General features: G+C 45.7%; 1 protein-coding gene across 1 annotated transcript; it reads left to right on the forward strand.

Annotated features, from left to right (window-relative positions):
• The first annotated feature begins 134 nt into the window (after nt 1-134).
• LIME1 (Lck interacting transmembrane adaptor 1) lies at nt 135-22879 on the forward strand. Its single transcript, XM_066586872.1, has 6 exons — nt 135-364; nt 2938-3066; nt 5329-5383; nt 12401-12488; nt 14442-14764; nt 19927-22879. Exons 2-6 carry the CDS (start codon nt 2954-2956, stop codon nt 20125-20127), a joined length of 780 nt encoding a protein of 259 aa, XP_066442969.1. The 5' UTR covers nt 135-364; nt 2938-2953; the 3' UTR covers nt 20128-22879.
• Nucleotides 22880-23474: the final 595 nt, after the last annotated feature.

Raw genomic sequence — 23474 nt, forward strand, 5'->3', positions numbered from 1 at the left:
AGATTTTCGTCCGTCGGCCACCGGATGCCTCCACCTGTGTATGTCTTATACCCCCACCTCCCCTTTCCTTTCGATGTCATGATGTGCAAGTTTAAGGGAGTGCCACACCACATCAGCTTCCTGTGAAGGAGCCTGCATTCCACTGCTGACTCTTCTCCTCATCTTTTCATCGTTGTTCTCCTCTTGCTCCTTCTGTTGTTTCTTTCTCCAGTCCGTCTGGCCATCTCATCTTCTAGCCGTTGCAATATCTTCATAGCTTCTACATCTTCGGTTGCAGTCTGCACCATCTTGCTCCTTACCTTGTCTAGTGCTTCATCTCTAGACGATGAGATAAGAAACAAATGGCGGGAGGTCCTCTGTGAAGGTAAGTAGGTTAAGAGGAGCGGTACTTATGGGTTTTAGGAGGGGATAGAAGACTGTGGTGCAGCATAAGTCGGTTGTGTGAGTGTGATGGGACCACGATGAGGTTGTAGATCCCCATGCTTGGACCCACATAGATCCCCATGCTTGGACCCACATAGATCCCCATGCTTGGACCCTCTCTGCAGTGATGCTTCTCAAGGTTTTTGGAAGATCCAAAGGCCGTATGATCACGGAAAAAACTCTATACCCCTGTTCTACAGGATCATCATGGTATTGGGTCATACATGACCATCGATGGTATGCTAAACTTTGAGACTCCATTAATGGCCCAAACAAATAGGCCTCGGTTCCCCATTTTCAGTAGAGCGATCACTGATGGATTTTCATGCCTCCCATTGATTCCAGATGGTGGCAATATTGGGACATTGGTGAGTGTCTTGGCTTCCAACCTCCCACTGATGCGATCTTCTCATGTGTCTGTAGATGTCGTCATTGGATAGCCCCTTAAAGAAAGGATGAGCTAAAAGCTTCGGACGGTTCTGCTGACCACCTCCTTGTTCTTGTTGCTCATGTTTAGTATTGGTTTGTTGAAGTGGGGTTAGTGTAGAAGGGGCTGGTTGTGTCCTTGGTGGCCGTTGGAAGACCCTCTTGTTGAAGGCGATGGATTGAGGTGAATATAGGAGGCCCCAACTCTATGTACATCATCGGGGGAGTATATATGTATGTTGTGGTCACCTACAGACGTAATAGCAGCCATTACAATACCCATATGGATCACTCTGCAGATTTTCTTAGACCTTGAATGACCGGGAAATCTGGATGGTGAAGAGCGCTGCACCGCAGCCTCTTGGGCGTTGGGTTCGGTTCAAGGTTTCCATCTCTCTGCGTCGTTTTTAAAGGAGAGAAACTGAAGTAAAATGGAAAAAAAATAATCCCTTTTTCCCCCATTGATTGCAAAAGGGTTTCAAAAAAATGGAAAGGCTTCAATTTACTTCCACTTCGTTAGGTTTCCTTTTTTTCCGGACAGGAAAATGGCGCAGTTTTCTATTAGCGCAGCGTTATTCTTCCATTAATAAAAAAACGAAAGCGGATGAAATGGAAGCAAACGGAAATATTTCCATCTGCGTTACGTTTTTTATTTAGTTTTTATTATTTTTTTAACCCCATTGAAAGCAACAAGACTTGTGAGTGACAGCTGAATTACACAGCCGGCGCCCCACATAAATGGCGGGTTTGGAGATGAATTGCTTTGCGATCGTTTAACCTTTTAGATGCTGCGGTCAGTGATGACTGGAACATCTAAGGGGTTAATAGGCGGAGCTTCCTCCGTCAGCCCAGTGACCATCCTTGTTGCAATTGCAGTGGGTCAGTTGGTTGCTATGACAACTAGAGGCCTAACTAACAATGACCTTCGGGCCTGCCAGGGCTGTCGGTGTAAAAGATTAGAGAGAGTACAATGCAGTACAGAAGTATTGCAGGGTATTATATCAGCGATCACAGGATCGCAGGTTCAGATCCCTACAGGGGCATAGAAAAAACGTAAAAAATAAAGTAAAAGAAGAAATCAGTTTAAGGCAAACTTTTTTTGCGCACACTTATGTGTGGGGAGCGCCGTAAAGAATAAAAAAATAACACAACGAAAGAATTGCGGTTTTGGGCTTTTTTTTTTTCACTGTTACCCGCAAAAAAAATTTTCAGAAGATGTATAATACATTGTGAAGCAAATTTATGAAAACCAATAGCAACCAATCGCAGCAATGTGAGGAATGAAAGCTGCGCTGTGATTGGTTGCTAGAGACAACAAAGAAAAAGTTTTTATTTTAAACTTGTTACATAAATCTCCCCGTTTGTGTCCCCCAAAGTGGTACAAATAAAAAGGCAACAAACAAGCCTTGTTATGGCTGTGTCAACGGAAATATTAAGATGTTACGGCTTTTGACATGTGGAGATGAAAAATTCTAAAAAAAAAATTGCTGTCCTTAAAGGGGCTTTCCAGGCAGCGGCGGCTGTCAGTGCCGGGATACACCGAAGCTGGAGTGCAAGCTGATGCTCCGAGCCCTCTGTAGTGGCCGGCGCTGGTAATTGCAGCACAGTTCTCAATAAAAGCAGATTGTAAAGGGCAAAAGTAATTAGTGATAATGAAATCCCATTAGCAGCTCATCAGAGGTGGGATTGTATTCTAAGAACTTGATGACTGATTCCTTTAAAGGGGGGGGGGGGGGGGTGTAGCCAAATATACTGTAATCTAGCCCCCTAGTGTACATTTGACCCCACAGTGGCAGCGCCTCGTTACCAGTTAATTGTGCCTGCACTAATATAGCCCTCTCCTTCATTTGGTAAAATCTGCTCTACCAAACCACATGTGCAGCAAACCCCGGCGCACCTGCATCTGCACAGGAAGTGGTATAACAGCACAGCGCCGCTGACTCTGCTACATCCGCGCCTACAGCTGATGGCACACAAACTGGAAATGATTTCTACAGATTCATCTGCCTCTTGGTCCTCGTCACCAATATCTGCTTCTCGTAAAACGGCGATTCTGTCCCTTTAAATGTTCTTCTTCTTCCCGTACAGTTATTGAGTCACCCCTATGGCTCCAAGTCTTGTCACCTCAGCGTCTCGAGGACAGGTCCTTACTCCTCTCTGCTCTGCAATGGGGCTACTTCTGCTGCTCTGCAGCCTCTGCACGCTCTGCAAGAAGAGGTACGTCCACCGCTGGCCGCATATAGGGTGACGATGAGGGTTTTGGGAAAGCTGGGTGATGACCAATATGGCCATTCCAGCTCCTATAGTGTTATTACCCAGCCTGGCCAAATGGTGCATCTACCTAATTACGGCACAGGACAGAAGCGCTGTTAGGTCATGTTCATACGGCGGAATCGGCGTCAGCAATCTGTGGCTATTCTGCCGCAAATCAGCAAGCACATTCTGTCAATGGGTAAAACGTGGAAAGAAGTGTCCTGTCACACGGAAACGCAGCAGAATTCCACGCACACATTTTGCCTGTTGACGGGGTTAAATCCGCGTGTGGATACGCGGCAGAATCCCACAGTGTGAACATAGCCTTAGATCTGCCATTCAGGAGCCTGGGAAAGCTGGATAATAACATTTATGAGAGGTGTATTAGGGTGCGTTTACACTTAAAGACGATCGCTCAAACGACCGTTTGACCGTTTTGAGCGATCATCTTTGCTAAACAGTTAAGTAGCTAATTAGCTACTTAAAGAGTTAATGCAGGCAGAGCGGGATACCACCGTGATAGCTCTGAGAACAGCAGCGGCTTTGTATATGCAAACAGCTGCTTTATTCTCAGAGCTTTCAGCTGGTGTCCCGCTGAGAAGTCCCAGGGATACCAGCTGAAAGAATATTATCAGCGCCGCTTGATGAGAAAATCAGCGAGCAGCTCTGATAAGAGTCATGTGTCACCCAGGTTTTACTGAAAGTGACCCCGGAGAAAGGGCTGAATAGAGTTTTTGCACAACTTGATAGAAGATGGCACAAAAATATTTTACTGGCCACGCCTCTGTACCAACCAGGCCTCCCATACTCCTCACAACTCATAGGCGCTATTACACGAGCGCTAGCGATCATATTTTCTCAACAGTTGCTGAGCAACACCCACAAGCGCAGGTGCCGCTAGGCAATTAGTGACGTTACAGCTTGTCAGTAGCACTAATTGCCGGGTTGCACTTGCGCCTGCAGGTGCCGCCCAGAAATACAAGCGTTAGCAGATGGCAATAGCACTCCTGTAATAGCGCCCTTATGCTGGCCACATGCTTATTACGGTGGCCACACCCCTTAACACTGGCCACACCTCTAAAAAAAACTTCCTGAAACAGTTTTCAGTCTGAGAGCTATAGAGACAGTCGATGTCGCCCAAAATCTTCCCAAATATTGTGCAAGTTGCACTTGTCCAAAAATTTGCAACTTTTCAGCTTTTTATGCCACCCTCGCCACTTTTGCAGAAAGCGAGTGGCCTTGGCCCATCAAATGTGCTATAAGGCCTCATTCACATGGGCATATTTTCGTTCCGTACTGCACACATTATTTTTACGCATGTAATATGGATAGTATTGATTTGCATTGGGTTGTTCTGTTTTAATTTTTTGATGGTAGAATTTTTTTTCTGTTGTCTGTACATGTGTGGGGGCGGCCATATTGTCTGTACCTAACTATAAGGGCGGCCATATTGTCTGTACCTAACTATGGGGCAGCCATCTTTTATGCAGATTACTATGGGGGCGGCCATCTTGTATGTAGATGATTATGGGGGCGACTATACTTCCTGAGCTGCATTAAACAGCATTTAGAGATACGCTTTACAGCAGCTTCATGGGCCATTCACACCCATTGTCCCATTGACTTGCATGTGAGACTGGTCTAGGCATGCTCTGTGACCTGCAGGGCGGGGGAGGAGGGGTGCTGTGACATCACCTATTGTTAATGGTGAATCCTATGTTGTCTACATATAGGTGTCACCTCTCAGTGTAATCCCGCATGTGATGTCAGTGAGATGACTGCTGCCCAGTTTTCTCTACAGATCAGGAAGTGACAGACTAGTATGGGGCTCTGTGGTCAGTGTGCGGGAAGGGGGAGGAGGTGAGCTGTGACATCATCTATCATGAATGGTAGATCCTGTGTCATCTAGGTGGTACCTCTCAGTGTAATCCTGCCTGTGTTCTTAGTGAGATGACTGTTGCAAACCTTTCTCTACAGATCAGGGGCTTTTAGCCTATTATTAGGCCCTGCGATCACTGTGAAAAATACAGGATTTAAATAAAAATACACATCATGACCGAAATTAAAAAAAGAATCAGCAAGAATTCTTCAAAAAATACATTTTCTATAGTAGGTCTTTTTCTGATGACACATTCCCTCAATGGGCTCCCTGTAATTCAGCAGGTGATGGGACTTCCCTTTTAAGGGAGATTTCATTAATTTCCTTTTTTTTGTGCGATTGATTAGGAAGAAGAGGAGGATGAGGAATGTCTGTCCCGGTGGAGTCGCTGTTGTTGATGTGGTAAGATAATGACTACTAAAAGGGTGTTTCTATTGATATCCCCAAAATGTTCATAATCTCAGGGTAGATGATAACGGTAATAAAGACAGTGATGTCACAGCACAGGGGTAATACACACAGTGATGTCACAGCACAGGGGTAATACACAGTGATGTCACAGTATAGGGATAATAATAATAATAATCTTTATTTGTATAGCGCCAACATATTCCGCAGCGCTTACATAGACAGGGGGGATACAGAAAGACAAAAGTACAAACATTACAGAACCACGGTTACATAGTAATCAGTTGATGGAAACAATAGGGGTGCGGGTCCTGCTCCAACGAGCTTACATACTACAAGTAATGGGGTGATACAGAAGGTAAAGGGCTGGAGATGTGCAGGTATGGTGAGGTGGAGAGTGAGGGATGCTATATACAGACAATGGTCAGATATTTAGCCATGTGACGGCAGGATCAGTATAACTGCAGGAGCGGTTTAGGATTGCTAGCAGGGATTGCAGTCAGTAGGTCAGGGAGCATGTTATCAGGCAGAGTACAGAGGGGTTTGTTTAGGGAATGTGGTATGCCTCCCTTAAGAGGTGCGTTATTAGAGCGCACCTGAAGTTCTGCGAGTCCTGGATTGCTCGGGTAGCCTTTGGTAGTGCGTTCCAGAGGACCGGTGCTGCTCTGGAGAAGTCTTGGAGGCGGGAATGAGAAGTTCGAATTAGAGGGGTGCACAGTCTAGTTTTGTTAGCCGAGCGGAGAGCCCGGGCTGGGTGGTGGATTGAGATGAGGGAGGCAATATAGCGGGGCGCTGCGCTGTGGATGAGGAATACAATATAGCGGGGCGCTGCGCTGTGGAGCGCTTTGTGGATGAAGGTAGTAAGTTTAAATTGAATTCTGTATTTAACGGGTAGCCAGTGCAGTGACCGGCACAGGGCAGAGGCGTCCGAGTAGCGACTGGACAGGAATATGAGCCTGGCTGCCGCATTCAGGATGGATTGGAGGGGGTAGAGTCTGGTGCTGGGGAGGCCGATCAGCAACGAGTTGCAATAATCGAGCCGTGAGTGGATGAGGGCAACAATGGATGTAGGGGGTAAATGAGAGATCGGAGTCGAATATGACCCCAAGGCAGCAGGCATGTTGTTTAGGAATTATGGTGCCACACACTGAGATGGAGATGTCAGGAGGAGGTCGGTTAGTGGAAGGAGGTAACACCAGTAAGTCCGTTTTAGAGAGGTTTAGTTTTAGGTAGAGAGAGGACATGGTGTTAGAGACAGCGGACAGACAGTTAGTGATGTTTTGGAGTAAAGGTGCAGAGATGTCACGGGAAGAGGTGTATAGCTGGGTGTCATCGGCGTACAGGTGGTATTGGAGGCCAAATCTCCTGATGGTTTGTCCAATAGGGGCTGTGTAGATAGAGAAAAGGAGCGGGCCGAGGACGAGTCCTGGGGGACCCCAACAGCAAGGGGAGGAGGAGGGGAGGTCGAGCCAGCAAAGGAGACGCTGAAAGAGCAGTCAGATAGGTAGGAGGAGAACCAGGAGAGGGCAGTGTCCTTTAGGCCAATGGAGAGAAGCATACTGAGGAGGAGTTTGTGGTCGACAGTGTCAAATGCTGCGGAAAGGTCGAGGAGGATCAGTAGGGAGTAATCGCCCCTCAATTTGGCTGTCAGTAGGTCATTTGATACCCTTGTAAGGGCAGTTTCTGTCGAGTGTTGGGGTCGGAAGCCAGACTGTAGGGGGTCGAGGAGAGAGTTCTCTGATAGATAGCTTACAAGGCGGAGTAAACCAGCCATTCTAGTAGTTTGGAGATGGAGGAGGTTTGAGATCGGTCGGTAGTTGGCAACATCAGTCGCATCAAGAGTCGGCTTCCTTAGCAGTGGGGATATGATGGCGTGTTTGAAAGAAGAGGGAAAGATGCCAGAGGTCAGAGAGGGTTGAATATAGTGGTGAGATGGGAGATGACACCTGGGGAGAGGGATCGGAGGAGGTGTGAGGGGAGAGGGTCGCTAGCGCAGGTGGTGGGGTGAGCAGAGAAGAGTAATTTGGAGACTTTTTCCTCTGTCGTTGGTCTGAGTACAGACAGTGAGCAGGAGCTAGATGCAGTGCTGACAAGACTAGGGTCAGGGCTAGTCTGGGATTGGGAAGTTATTTCTTGACGGATGTCATTAATTTTTAATACACACGGTGATGTCACAGCACAGGGCTAATACTCACAGTGATGTCACAGCACAGGGATAATACTCACAGTGATGTCACAGCACAGGGATAATACTCACAGTGATGTCACAGTATAGGGATAATACACAGGTATGTCACAGTACAGGGGTAATACACAGTGATGTCACAGTACAGCGGTAATACTCACAGTGATGTCACAGTATAGGGATAATACACACAGGTATGTTACAATATAGGGATAATACACACAGTGATGTCACAGTACAGGGGTAATACACAGTGATGTCACAGTACAGGGGTAATACACACAGTGATGTTACACTATAGGGATAATACACACAGTGATGTCACAGTACAGGGGTAATACACACAGTGATGTCACAGTACAGGGGTAATACAGTGATGTGACAGTACAGGGGTAATACAGTGATGTGACAGTACAGGGGTAATACAGTAATGTCACAGTACAGGGGTAATACAGTAATGTCACAGTACAGGGGTAATACAGTAATGTCACAGTACAGGGGTAATACATACAGTGATGTCACAGTACAGGGGTAATACACACAGTGATGTCACAGTACATGGGTAATACAGTGATGTCCCAGTACAGGAGTAATACGCACAGTGATGTCACAGGACAGGGATAATACACAGTGATGTCGCAGCACAGGGATAATACTCACAGTGATGTCACAGCGCAGGGATAATACTCACAGTGATGTCACAGCACAGGGATAATACTCACAGTGATGTCACAGCACAGGGATAATACTCACAGTGATGTCACAGCACAGGGATAATACTCACAGTGATGTCACAGCACAGGGATAATACTCACAGTGATGTCACAGCACAGGGATAATACTCACAGTGATGTCACAGCACAGGGATAATACTCACAGTGATGTCACAGCACAGGGATAATACTCACAGTGATGTCACAGTATAGGGATAATACACACAGTGATGTCACAGTACAGGGGTAATACACAGTGATGTCACAGTGCAGGGGTAATACACACAGTGATGTCACAGTGCAGGGGTAATACACACAGTGATGTCACAGTACAGGGGTAATATAGTAATGTCACAGTACAGGGGTAATACACAGTGATGTCACAGTGCAGGGGTAATACACACAGTGATGTCACAGTGCAGGGGTAATACACACAGTGATGTCACAGTACAGGGGTAATATAGTAATGTCACAGTACAGGGGTAATATAGTAATGTCCCAGTACAGGGGTAATACAGTGATGTCACAGTACAGGGGTAATACACACAGTAATGTCACAGTACAGGGGTAATACACACAGTGATGTCACAGTACATGGGTAATACAGTGATGTCCCAGTACAGGAGTAATACGCACAGTGATGTCACAGGACAGGGATAATACACAGTGATGTCGCAGCACAGGGATAATACTCACAGTGATGTCACAGCACAGGGATAATACTCACAGTGATGTCACAGCACAGGGATAATACTCACAGTGATGTCACAGCACAGGGATAATACTCACAGTGATGTCACAGCACAGGGATAATACTCACAGTGATGTCACAGCACAGGGATAATACTCACAGTGATGTCACAGCACAGGGATAATACTCACAGTGATGTCACAGCACAGGGATAATACTCACAGTGATGTCACAGCACAGGGATAATACTCACAGTGATGTCACAGCACAGGGATAATACTCACAGTGATGTCACAGCACAGGGATAATACTCACAGAGATGTCACAGCACAGGGATAATACTCACAGTGATGTCACAGCACAGGGATAATACTCACAGTGATGTCACAGTATAGGGATAATACACACAGTGATGTCACAGTACAGGGGTAATACACAGTGATGTCACAGTGCAGGGGTAATACACACAGTGATGTCACAGTGCAGGGGTAATACACACAGTGATGTCACAGTACAGGGGTAATATAGTAATGTCACAGTACAGGGGTAATATAGTAATGTCCCAGTACAGGGGTAATATAGTAATGTCCCAGTACAGGGGTAATACAGTGATGTCACAGTACAGGGGTAATACACACAGTAATGTCACAGTACAGGGGTAATACAGTGATGTAACTGTACAGGAGTAATACACACAGTGATGTCACAGCACAGGGATAATACTCACAGTGATGTCACAGCACAGGGATAATACTCACAGTGATGTCACAGCATAGGGATAATACTCACAGTGATGTCACAGTATAGGGATAATACACACAGTGATGTCACAGTACAGGGTTAATACACAGTGATGTCACAGTGCAGGGGTAATACACACAGTGATGTCACAGTGCAGGGGTAATACACACAGTGATGTCACAGTGCAGGGGTAATACACACAGTGATGTCACAGTACAGGGGTAATATAGTAATGTCACAGTACAGGGGTAATACACAGTGATGTCACAGTGCAGGGGTAATACACACAGTGATGTCACAGTACAGGGATAATTCACACAGTGATGTCACAGTACAGGGATAATTCACACAGTGATGTCACAGTACAGGGATAATACACACAGTGATGTCAAAGTGCAGGGATAATACACAGTGATGTCACAGTGATGTCGCAGTGCAGGGATAATACACACAGTGATGGCACAGTACAGGGATAATACAGTGATGGCACAGTACAGGGATAATACAGTGATGGCACAGTACAGGGATAATACAGTGATGGCACAGTACAGGGATAATACAGTGATGGCACAGTACAGGGATAATACAGTGATGGCACAGTACAGGGATAATACACACAGTGATGGCACAGTACAGGGGTAATACATACAGTGATGGCACAGTACAGGGGTAATACAGTGATGGCACAGTACAGGGATAATACAGTGATGGCACAGTACAGGGGTAATACATACAGCAGTGTCACAGTATGCCCTGCTGGGAACTGTAACGATTAGCTATGATCTTTGAATAAGTCTGGCAACAAGTGTTAGATCTCACGTCAGTGCCTCTGCAGGGCAAATGAAGAATTACACAGCTTCTTTTTAAATCAATGGGCTCTCTGTGTAATGCATGGATGCGCTGGGTCCTCCAGAGCAACATGCGCCTCTTGTACCCCCTCTCTGCTCTGGCTAATAGACAAGGTACCCTGCTTGGTTTATTCAGAATTCTTTAACCCTTTAACGACACACGATGTACAGTTAAGTCCTGTATGTTCCGGGTTTGTATGGAGGGGGGACTGGGTTTCAATATGGATACAATATGAGTGCCGGCTGTTTCTTACAGCTTTACCCGCCTGCAACAGCTCTGATCAGCAGCGCTGCTGCTCGGAGCTGTTAACCCTTTAATTCAATTCTCACAGCGGCATTTAAATGCACCGATTGATGTTCGGGGGTCCCGTACGGATCTCATTGCATGGTGCCATTCGGATGCCATGCTAGCCGGAGTCCTGAAAGCTTCCAGGGCTGCCATTGCAGATTGCCAATCAAGCCATGCCTATGGCGTGGCTTGATAGATTGCCTGTCAGATCGAGGTATAATGTAATACTATGGTATTACATCATACTACAGGAGCGATCAAACAATTGCAAGTTCATGTCTCCTATGGGAACTAAAAATATGTAAAAATCTGTTTCAAAGAGTCTTATTAAAAAAAAATTAAAAGTAATAAAAGTTTTAAAAAAAAACCATTTGCCATATTTATAATAAAATAATATTAAAAAACCAAACAGATTTGGTATTGCTGCACCAATAAAAGTCCGATCTATCAAAGTAACGCATTATTCGTCCCGCATGGTGAATGTTGTCGGAAAAAATAAACAATCCCTGAATTGCCCTTTTTTGGTCCCCCTGTCTCCAAGAAAATGTAATAACAAGCGATCAAAAAGTTACAGAAACTACAGGGCGTCCAACAAGAACTCCTCACACAACTATGTCGACAGAAAAATAAGTTATGGCTGCCAGAAGATGGCGGCAGAAAAAACATATTAATTTTTTTCCCAAGATATTTAATATTTTAAAGATAGTGAAGCAAAAAACCCCCAAACAACCATATAAATGTGGTATTGTGGTACTCGTACTGACCCACAGAATAAAGTTATCATTCTTGCTGCAGTGTGTACGCCGTAGAAAGAAGATGGTGGAATTGTCCTTTTTAAAAAAATTTTTTATTTTTTTTTACTCTATTTAGCACTTTTAGAAAGATTTTCCGTACATGAAATAGAACCATTGAAAGATACAACTCATGTTGCAAAACAATGACAAGCCCTCAGGCAGCTGCGCTGCTGGATAAATAAGAGTTAACATTTTTTGAAAGTGGGGAGAAGAAAATTATATAAAAGGGCGGTCCATAAGGGGTTAATAGAGTTTATTGGAGCCCTGCTGTCTACAGTCATCTATAGTGATATCTTTTTTTAACCCTCCTGCCCCCCAGCCAGTTTTGGTCTGTGTGACCAGGGCCAATTTTTAAGATCTGCCATGTTGCACTTTACGTGGTTATAACTTTGGGATGTTATTACATATGTTTTGTTTTGTTTGTTTTTTTGTTTGTTTTTTATTTTTTTTAATCCAAAACTTAGAGAAAATTTTCAAAAATTAGCATTTTTCAAATATTGTCATCACCTGGATGTCACAGTCTTCAGACCGTGCTGATTGCTCTCCTCGCAAAGCTCTATGATCTGAGCTGTCAATGGAGTCACAGATCGCGGAGCTCCTGCATCGGGAGGGGGGGGGGGGGGGGGGGATTCTCTGCAAGGATGTTTTGAAATGTCCCTGCAGAGATGGATAATGTCTGGATGTCTGTAGTCCATGGGCAGAACTGAAATGGTTATAAAAAGTGCATATTGGATTCATTCTATTTTACAGACATTGCTCCGTCAGACTCAGCTACGATCACTCAGCAAGTCTGACACCAAACTGCATGAAATCAAGAGGCCGCGACCAAGGAACTCCCGTGAGTGGCAGTCTTTTTATTTTACGTTCGCAGCGGACTTCAATACGCACTATTTATGTGTTAGCATTTTCCAGTTTAACTTTCCATAGTCTGTCTTCACTCGAGCACACATCCTGTATTATACTCCAGAGCTGTACTCACTATTCTGCTGGTGGAGTAACTGTGTACATACATTACTTATCCTGTACTGCTCCTGAGTTACATCCTGTATTATACTCCAGAGCTGTACTCACTATTCTGCTGGTGGAGTAACTGTGTACATACATTACTTATCCTGTACTGATCCTGAGTTACATCCTGTATTATACCCCAGAGCTGCACTCACTATTCTGCTGCTGGAGTCACTGTGTACATACATTACTTATCCTGTACTGATCCTGAGTTCCATCCTGTATTATACCCCAGAGCTGCACTCACTATTCTGCTGGTGGAGTCACTGTGTACATACATTACTTATCCTGTATTGATCCTGAGTTACATCCTGTATTATACTCCAGAGCTGTACTCACTATTCTGCTGGTGGAGTCACTGTGTACATACATTACTTATCCTGTACTGATCCTGAGTTACATCCTGTATTATACTCCAGAGCTGTACTCACTATTCTGCTGGTGGAGTCACTGTGTACATACATTACTTATCCTGTACTGATCCTGAGTTACATCCTGTATTATACTCCAGAGCTGCACTCACTATTCTGCTGGTGGAGTCACTGTGTACATACATTACTTATCCTGTACTGATCCTGAGTTACATCCTGTATTATACTCCAGAGCTGCGCTCACTATTCTGCTGGTGGAGTCACTGTGTACATACATTACTTATCCTGTACTGATCCGGAGTTACATCCTGTATTATACTCCAGAGCTGTACTCACTATTCTGCTGGTGGAGTCATTGTGTACATACATTACTTATCCTGTACTGACCCTGAGTTACATCCTGTATTATACTCCAGAGCTGCACTCACTATTCTGCTTGTAGAGTCACTGTGTACATACATTACTTATCCTGTACTGATCCTGAGTTACATCCTGTATTATACTCCAGAGCTGCACTCACTATTCCTCTGGTGGAGTCTCTGTGTACATACATTACTTATCCTGTACTGATCCCGGGTTACATCCTGTATTATACTCCAGAGCTGCACTCACTGTCCTGCTGATGGAGATACTTTGTACTTACATTACTTATCCTGTGCTGATCCTGAGTTACATGCTGTATTATACCCCAGAGCTGCACTCACTATTCTGCTGGTGGAGTCACTGTATACATCCATTACTTATCCTGTACTGATCCTGAGTTACATCCTGTATTATACCCCAGAGCTGCACTCACTATTCTGCTGCTGGAGTCACTGTGTACATACATTACTTATCCTGTACTGATCCTGAGTTCCATCCTGTATTATACCCCAGAGCTGCACTCACTATTCTGCTGGTGGAGTCACTGTGTACATACATTACTTATCCTGTATTGATCCTGAGTTACATCCTGTATTATACTCCAGAGCTGTACTCACTATTCTGTTGGTGGAGTCACTGTACATACATTACTTATCCTGTACTGCTCCTGAGTTACATCCTGTATTATACTCCAGAGCTGCACTCACTGTTCTGCTGATGGAGATACTTTGTACTTACATTACTTATCCTGTGCTGATCCTGAGTTACATCCTGTATTATACCTTAGAGCTGCACTCACTATTCTGATGGTGGAGTCACTGTGTACATACATTACTTATCCTGTACTGATCCTGAGTTACATGCTGTATTATACCCCAGAGCTGCACTCACTATTCTGCTGGTGGAGTCACTGTATACATACATTACTTATCCTGTATGCAGATGCCTGTATAGAATCTGACACTTCCCACAGTGAAAATCACCAGAGCAATCTCTCTGCAGACACTGAACAAGCAGAGACTTTTTCTACATGTTTTTCTTCCCTCCAGAACTTCGACCTGCTAGTATGGATCCGCTCTACCACCCCCCACATTGGCCGCTGCCAAATACACCCTCCACTGAGGATGCCACCTACTCCAACCTAAACTACAACCCTAAGAACTCCCTGTATGAGTGTGTGGGGTCTCGGGCAGACGAGGAGCCTTCACTAAGTGAATCTAAAGTCAACATCGTGACTGCTGAGTACGCCTGTGTGCGGAAGATGAAGAAGGCTGTAAACCAGAGGACCCAAGACACCACAGAGGAGGATACAAGCCCATCACCGGCATCTTCTCAAGAACCCTGTCTTCCAAGTCGACTGGCCGACCTGACCGTAGGTGTTGTCAGTGTACCCTGTTATTGCAATTTTAGTAGAGCCGGGCTGTAAGCAAGGAAGCCACTATCGCAGCTCCCACAAGGGTTGTCACCCAGCTTTTCCAGAGAGCTGAATGCAATTGTCTGCAGGGCAAATTTTATAACACAGTGGGCTTAGATACAGTGGCTCAGCTATATACATCTAAATAATGCAATCACCGCATAACAGATACCAGTTCTACACATCAATAGTGACTACAGTGCAGTTACCTCCAGTGATCCCAGGTGACCTCTTGTCTGAGTGTAATCGTCCCCTTTCCCTTTTCTTTTCTATGTGGCCCAGACCACCATGACGACTTCTATTAGTCATTATTTGTCTTTGCACACTATTCCCATCCTGCTATTACCCCCAAAGAACCTCTTATTAAGCCACCATAATACTACATGCCCCTTTGTGGCTCCACAAAGTATTAATGCGCCCACTGTACCTCTCATAGTGATTAAAACAAAAAAAAGGTTTGGTACCGTGTTGGCCAGTGGAGCCAAGTGTGATTGTTCTCAGTGAGAGAAACCAAGTAATCTTGTAGATATGATACCTTTTAATGGCCAACAAAAATACATGATGTTACAGCAAGCTTTTGGATTGTCTATAAATCCTTCATTCCTCCGTGGACCGGATACAAATCCCCAACACGCAGCAGGACTATAAGATCCCTGAGACATTCACATGTTCCATGTCCAATGTTGTGTACCTGATCCTGTATAGTAAATGTCCTGTTGGGGGGCTTTATATAGGGGAAAGTGGACAAAAATAGAGCCAGGATGAGATCTCATCGCCACTCAATTAGAGTCGGAAAGACTGAACTACCTGTGGCAAAACACTTTTGTGGTCAGGGACAGCACAGAGCAGATGAGAGTTATCATACTGAAGGGCAACTTCAAGTCGCAGCGTCACTGAAGAATTTGGGAGTACAAATTTATGGCCATGTTTGATACCCTCAAGAATGGATTGACCCTCAGCCCGGGGTTCTTGCAAGGTGTACATTTTGTATCATTTAAACGTTAAAGCCGGTTTCACGCAGGCGACAAAATCGCACAATTTTCTCGCAATGCGGCAGCGCTACAAATCACATGTATGTGAAGCCCGTGCTTTCCAATGAGTTCCTTCGCATTAGCGATGTTTTGTAGGATTCTACATTGCAAGAATACAAAACCACGGAATGCTCTGTGTCGCACGAAAATGCGGTTTTTGTGCGTTGCGATGAAACTTTTACAATAGAAAGTCCTACTGTTTGTCCCTAAAATAAGCCCTGGCTGCTTTCAAAAAACAAGAATGCATCGCCTAAGAGGCGCTGTCAGCTCCGCCGAATGTCTCCTCTACATCTCCGGCAGACTTGCTTACAGTTTTCAGCAAGCGCTTCCTGGTTTGGAGGTTTAAAATCTCTATCTCCAGCAAATGCTGTCTGTGATTGGCTGGGCTGCATCGCATTGAATGGCTGTGAGTGGTTCATCGAGCACTGCAGAGATTGGCTGAGCCGCGGCGCTCGAAAGCCAATCACAGTAGCAGTGGGGACATGTGGTGGAGCCGGACAGCGCCTCTTACGTGATGCATTCTTTTTTTTTTTTTTTTTAAAGGCAGATAGGCCTTATTTTGGGGGTAGGGCTTTTATCTTAAGCCACCCCACCCCCGAAAATCCCAGTAAAAGAGCGCTGCAAAGTCTTGCCACGCATGACTCTGTAACGACATAAAATTGTGATATCGCCGTGAGAAAATGCGTCTTTGTTCACACAATTTTTGGGCCTAACCAATGGTTTTTAATAATCTTGCATCGTGTTGCTGCTATCCGCAATAAAAACGCACAATTTTTTAATAGCAAAAGTCAATAGGGCCTCCTAATGTTAAAATTACAGGCGTTGCGATAAAAAGGAGGCTCCATAGGGAAACATGGAAGATAAAAAATCGCACATCGCGGAAAGATAGAGCAGCCGACATCGCATCAGTGAAAACATGGCAGATGGGAAGGAAATAGAGATGAGCCAACGTACTCGGGTGAAAAGTACTCGGGTGAAAAGTACTCGGGTGCGCTGTGGGTGAGCCGGGGGGGGGGGGGGAGAGGGAGAGAGAGAGGGCCCCCCCCTGTTCCCCGCTGCTACCCCCCACTCCCCTCTGCAACCCCCCGCCCCACAGCGCACCCGAGTACTTTTCACCCGAGTAGTGAAGTACTCGAAAATCGCGGTGCTCGATTGCGAAATCGGCCTTACCGAGTACGTTCGCTCATCTCTAGAAGGAAACCTTGTAAATCATTGGGTTCATAATCTGCTCCTTTACTGACTATCGCAGCAGGCGAAAATCGCACAATTCTCTCACCCGTTTGAAACCACCCTTAGGGCTCATGTAGACGACCGTTTATCGGTCGGGTTTTGAAACTTAGCTCCGTCCCTGCCCCTCCCATTGCAAATAGTAGCGAGGGGCAAACAGTGGGCGGGAGCTCAGAGCACTGCTCCCGCCTTTTCCAGCCTCCTCCCCCTGCAGAGAGGGACGCTGTATATCGGTCGGGCGTGAAAACCCAGCCGATATACGGTCGTCTGAAGCCGCCCTTAGCCTGAGAAGAAGCAGGTCTCCCGGCTTGTACTTTCCTCTCTCCTCACGGCTACCTCATGTCTCAGCCGCGCTACCAATACAGCTTCTGTAGAAGTGTAACACCTTTAATCCGGCATCTGATAGTCCAGAAATGTTGATGATTTGGCACAGAACCGCAACATCACAACTGTGAAGGACAAATGATGTCACCTTCTCTTCTATGAGTGTCCGGTAATCCGGCAGATTTGATCATCCCTATCCAGGGACTTAACCCTTTAGTGACTCGGCCTATTTTGCACCATAAAGACCATCCTGTTTTCCAAGTTTTTCATAATCTCATTGTAAAATGGCAGAATTAATTATTTTTGTCGATATAGCAATGTGAGCGCTTGTTGTTTTTTTTTGCGGAACAGGCTGAATTTTTTAATTGCACCACTTTGGGCTAATGTAAAAAAAAACCAAAAACACAAAAAGTCAGAAATGCCGTGATAGTTTTTATTTAGTTTTATCGGCCTTCACTGTGACGACGTTATTATCTGGATCAGCGATGCCAAGTTTATGAAGTTTTTAAGTTACTCGTTTTGCTCACTAAAAACACTTAAAAAATAAACTCCTTTCTCTGTCGCCGCATTACAGCCCCAGAATATTTTATTTTTTTCATTGACAGCTTTATAAGGACTTAGTTTTTTAACTTTTTCATCACCTTTTTTTTAATCCGTCAAGTGAACCTGAAGATGAGATCATTTGATCGCTAGCATAGTACACTGAATTACTTCTGCAATGCAGTATACTACACGTGTCATCAACCAATCAGACTCTGTGGGAGGCTGAGATACCTGTCAGACATGGAGGAATTGGCAGCCCTTATGACCAAATCCATTGGCACCACGGGTTTGCCTATAGGCTTCCCTCCCTATCAACAACTTACATGCTGCGATCCCTATTGATTATGGCATGGAAGGGGTTAAACAGTCGGGCATGGTAGTTTCTCCGCTCTCGACTGTCAGTAGACAGCTGACGCCCAACCTGCTCTTGCTAGATTGCAGGAGCTTTAAACCCGCGCTGTAAATTTACGACAGCGCAGGACCAAGCACCGTACATTTAGGGCGCTTAGTCACTAAAGGGTTAAAGGGGTTTTCCAGGTTCTATAAAAATAGGGAGATGGCAAGAAAGGGTTAAAAATAACAACCGTCCTATGCTCCCATCCAGCACCTGTTGAGCCGCTCCCGTCTGCTCTGTGTTTACATTGGCCGCAGCGGTGACATACTGTATGCGCACGTGACTGCTGCTGGTCATGTGTGTGTATGAAAACATGGGAGGGTGGTGAGGATAGGAGCGGAGGCGCTGCGTCGGTGCCGGGGCGGAGCGACGGGTACGACTAAGGAAAGAGTCGTGGACCAAAAAGGTTACAGCACATTATTTTAGACGCTGATATTCGCGCGCGCAACTTTGTTAACACACAAATGTTCCGAATAAAAATCGCCAACTGTACGACTTTGGTGCGATTTTTGGATGAAAATCGTTCATTCAAATCTTTAAAAAAAACAAAAAACGGATTGCGCTCGCGCGATACGATTACGATTTTAACATAGGTGACCGTGAAAACCATAAATAGAAAGAGATGTAATTTTTTTTTCATATCTGTGTGAAAAACGCATGCGAGATAGAAAAAATTGCGCTAAAAAACCACAAGTGCGCACGAAAATCGTTTGTAAGTTGCACTGATTAATACGGTCCAAATCCGCAAACCTCCGTGTGAGTAAACCGTTAGTTTGTTATTGTAATCTCTCTCCAGGACGCTGTACGTTTTTTGGAAAACCCTTTAAGGTGCGTTAACGCGTAGCGGAAAAACCGCGGCGCAAATGTTTACTATTAGAGTGAATGGGATTAAAGCAAATCCTGCTCACATGTAGAGGAAAGACAGCGCTGCGGATTCTCTGCAGTAACTGTACTGTGACTTACGCTTTTGCTGTGAAAGTTCAGCAGTGGAACCGCAACGTGTGAACGCAGCCTAAGGGGGAGGCCCAGGGGTAGAAAAACACAGCACTGCCTTCCAGAAACAGCGCCACCGCTGTGAATGGATTGGGCCTGGCATTGCAGCTCAGTTCAATTAATGTGAAATCACGATTTTGCCGCGAGAAAATTTGCATCTTTGTCCCTGTGATTTCTGAGCGTCAGCGATGCGGTTTTTTTTTAGAATAATATTGCATCTCATCGCTGCCGCCCGCGATAAAAGAAAAAAATCGCACATTGCAGAAAGATATGGCATGCCGCGATTTTTTGTTCTCTCAACACCACTTGAGTGAAAACATCGCAGAAGGGAAGGAAACCTTGTAAATCGTTGGTTTCATAATCTGCTTTTTTACGGACTCTCGCAGCAGGCGAAAATCACACGATTTTCTCGCCCGTGTGAAAGAGAGACTCTGCTGAATCAGCTTCTGCTGCTCCGCCACTGACCACTTAAAGGATCCTGACTGTATTTTGTTAGCCACGTGCAGTACCACATGTGTCCAGCAGGTGGCAATCTCACGATTACTCTCTAGAAAATTGACTGAGAAAAGTTTCTGCCAACTCTTGTAACTTTTTTCTTTCCCTTTCAGCTTGAAGACATGTATTCCAAAGTACAGAAGAAAAAGAAGCCAGCAGGAGCGGAGAGCACCGAGGGGTTAATGCAAACGTGTAATGACGCTGTTAACCCTGAGCTGTCGGTCGGTCGCTCTGAAGAAAACCTCTACGAGAGCATAAGCGACATGAGCAGCCATCACACTAACTACAACAGCGCCTCCGACTCCTATGCTTAAAGGGGTTACCTGCGGTTTTAATTTGGCATCGCTTTCAAGACCTCCGCTTGCTGTCAGTGAATTGGAATATTATTTATTACACCCTGAACCTAAAAACGCACGCGTGACTTACACGGTTTAAGGATTTTAGCAAGTGGCTTTGGTTTTCATTCACTGACAGCAAGCAGGGATTTTGACAAAGTGGTGAGAAATCGAAACACAAAGTATATTAGAAAGTCGCAGAACTTTTCTTCATATAAGGCTTCTCCATTTTTACAGTTGGGGGTATTGGTGTTGGACATCCACCGATTCCATGGACAATTCTTGTGTTACTGTAGCTTTAAATTTCAGTGTGGTGGTATCATGAGAGGTGTGTCAGAAAATAAGGAGTTGAGCAGTGATCCAAGTTCACCGATCCCGGCAATAACGTCTTCACATGCATCTGTAATATTGTTGATGATCATTTTATGGTGGAGTTCCCCTTTAAATTGTAGTTGTCACCATGGAAGCGGCCATTTTGTTAGCTCATTTAAAGAGACCGGGACACAATTTCTCCAGAGATCGGAGTGGGGGATTTATATTATCTGGTACAGTCCTTCTCCTGGGTACTTGGGGCCACTCTTTATTTTTCCAACATGGCCGTGACTCTCCTGTTAGTACTCCATGCGCACTGTTCCTTGGTAGTCACACAATGCATTCTGCTTCCTGATTGGCCAATGCTGCTTATGTGAACAGCACTGGCCAATCAGAGCAGCGTATGATGTCTTATACTATGTAGAGTGTATTTAGTAGTCTAAGAATGGCAGCAGACATCTTGAACAGATTAAAAAGGGTCCCGGGAACAGGTGGATTGGCATCCAAATTGGGAAGTGGACGGTACCTGGTAATGTAACTCCCCACCTCCAGTCCCTGGACAAATTTCGTCACGTGACGGGGTTCCCTTAAAGGGCTTTTACCACCAGATTTTTAGCTCCCTTTCCACAAAATAGGGGATAAAAGTCTGATCTCTGGTGGTCCGACCACTGGGATCCCCAGCAATCCCATGACTGGTGCCCCCCAATGCCCCTGTGACTAGAGTGATGGTGCGCATGTTCGACGACCACTCCATTCACTTCTATGGGTCATGTGAAGATCAATGTGCTTGGCAATCTCCTGCCATCCCATAGAAGTGAATGGCGTGTCAGTTGAGCATGTGAACCGCCACTCCATTCACATGGGGCATTTGGGGGCGCCATTCTCAGGATCACTGAGGGTCCCATTAGATGGATTCCCCAGGTGAAGTGATTTGGAGGGAAAAAACCCTTTAAGAGTAAGATGGCACCTGAACGGTCAACTGGCCACTCAGTAAGTGCTCAAATGTAGGGGTCATTTACTTAATGAGCATTAATTAGTTAGCATCTTGTTGATAATGTAGGCCGTGACAAAGTTGTACTCCCAAAATGGATGCACAACACGAATCCCCTCATCTCCGTGCGGCGCAAGTAGCTGCTTATTGGCGAATCCCCTCAGCTCCCCGCGATGCACAAAATGGCTGCCGGTGGGAGAGCAAGATGTCGGATACAAGCTCCTCTGTAGATAAAACGTATTCCCCCCCCCCCTTAGGGATTGTTCACAGGGTGGAGTGAATTTGCCATGGAATCGGCGCCAATTCCGCAGTAACTCCACATCCCGCCACTTTCTATGGGAATGCGTGCCGTAGTGTGTGCAGCGTGGATTTCATATCTACGTGTGAGAGAAGCGACGCGGCACCTTGTGACGCAGAATCTGCGTTTGGAATTCCGGATGCAGATTTGCCCATTCACAAGCGCCATGTCTGCGGGCGGATCCGCGACTATAGATCGTCATAGCTGCTGATTTCAGTTGCCACTTTTAAAGCCAGAATCCGGGCGGAAAAATCCACTTCGGTGTGAACCGACGCTTAGTTGTGCGTTCAGATGGCGGCGTTTTCCGCATTAATTCTGCTTCCAAAAAAAAAAACATTAAAAAATTTGCGTCTCTCTGGCTTGGTACTTGGCACGATGGATTAAGCCGTGTCAGTGGGCAAAATCCGTGTGGGCAGAATTCTGATGTGGAAAATTGCGTTTTCCGCGAGTTTCTGCGTCAAGAAGTAACGTCGCTTCTTAACACGGAAACGCTCATTTCCTCATCAGAATTCCGCCCGTGGATTTCGCCCACTGACACGGCTAAATCTGCATGCGGATCTGCGGCAGAAATCGAGAGATTTTAACGCAGTTTTTAGAGGTGGAATTTACGTGTGAAATTCCACCGTCATTTTTGCCGCCTGCACGTACCCTAAGGCTCGGTTCACACGGGGTGGAAGTACCGCGGAAATTCCGATGGCAATTTTTATCCCGGGCTAAAGCAGTAAAGTGGATGCGATTTGCAAAAAGCCGCAATGAAACAAACATGCTGCGCAGAATTTAAAGCTGCGGCATGTCAATTATATCGCTGCGGCCTCTCTATGCATAAGTATTCACACCCCTCTGCTACTAAGCTGCAGGGCGTGCGTACGTCTTACAGGGGTGTGAATGACTGAAGACACTGAGGCTGTTTGCTGCTTTCACATTTGCGCTGCGGAGCCTTCGGCGCAGATCCGACGCAGAATACCGTAAGACAAAATCCTGCGTGCAGGGCTCTTTTGTCTGGTAGAGCAGAAATTGATTGGACCCTTTTATAGTCAATGAGGTCCGTTCAGCGCTGTAATATAACTAGAGATGAGCGAACCTACTCGGCCACGCCCCTTTTTCACCCGAGCGCCGCGATTTTCGAGTACCTCCGTACTCAGGTGAAAAGATTCGGGGGGCGCCGTGGGTGAGTGGGGGGTTGCAGCGGGGAGTGGGGGGGAGAGAGGGCTCTCCCCTGTTCCCTGCTGCTACCCCCTGCTCCGCCACGCCCCCCCCCCCCCCCGGCGTCCCCCGAATCTTTTCACCCGAGTACGGAAGTACTGAAAAATCGCGGCGCTCGATCGAGTAATGACTCGAAACGAGTATATTCGCTCATCTCTAAATATAACTGATCGGTTCGGCCGGGGGTTCCCCAGAAAAACGGAGCCCCGACGCCGATGGGAAAGCAGCCGTACTGAGATAAGTCAAGAACACTTTACCGTAAAATCCTAAAGTCTTCAACGGTCCTTAAATTGTCCTATTCTGTATTAAAGGGGTTGTCCTTGGTTAGAAAAACATGGCTGCTTTCCTTGAAACACAGCGCCATCTTTGTACATAGGGTTGTGTGTGGTAATGCAGTGAATAGAAGCTAAGCTGCAATGCCAGAAACAATCCACGGACAAGGATGGCGCTGTGTTTGGAAAAAGGAAGCAGCCCTGTTTCTCTATCTCTGGATAGCCCCATTCATTCATGGGAGAGGTGAAT

The sequence above is a fragment of the Eleutherodactylus coqui genome, chromosome 13 (assembly GCF_035609145.1).
Source record: "Eleutherodactylus coqui strain aEleCoq1 chromosome 13, aEleCoq1.hap1, whole genome shotgun sequence".
Taxonomy (NCBI): Eukaryota; Metazoa; Chordata; class Amphibia; order Anura; family Eleutherodactylidae; genus Eleutherodactylus; species Eleutherodactylus coqui.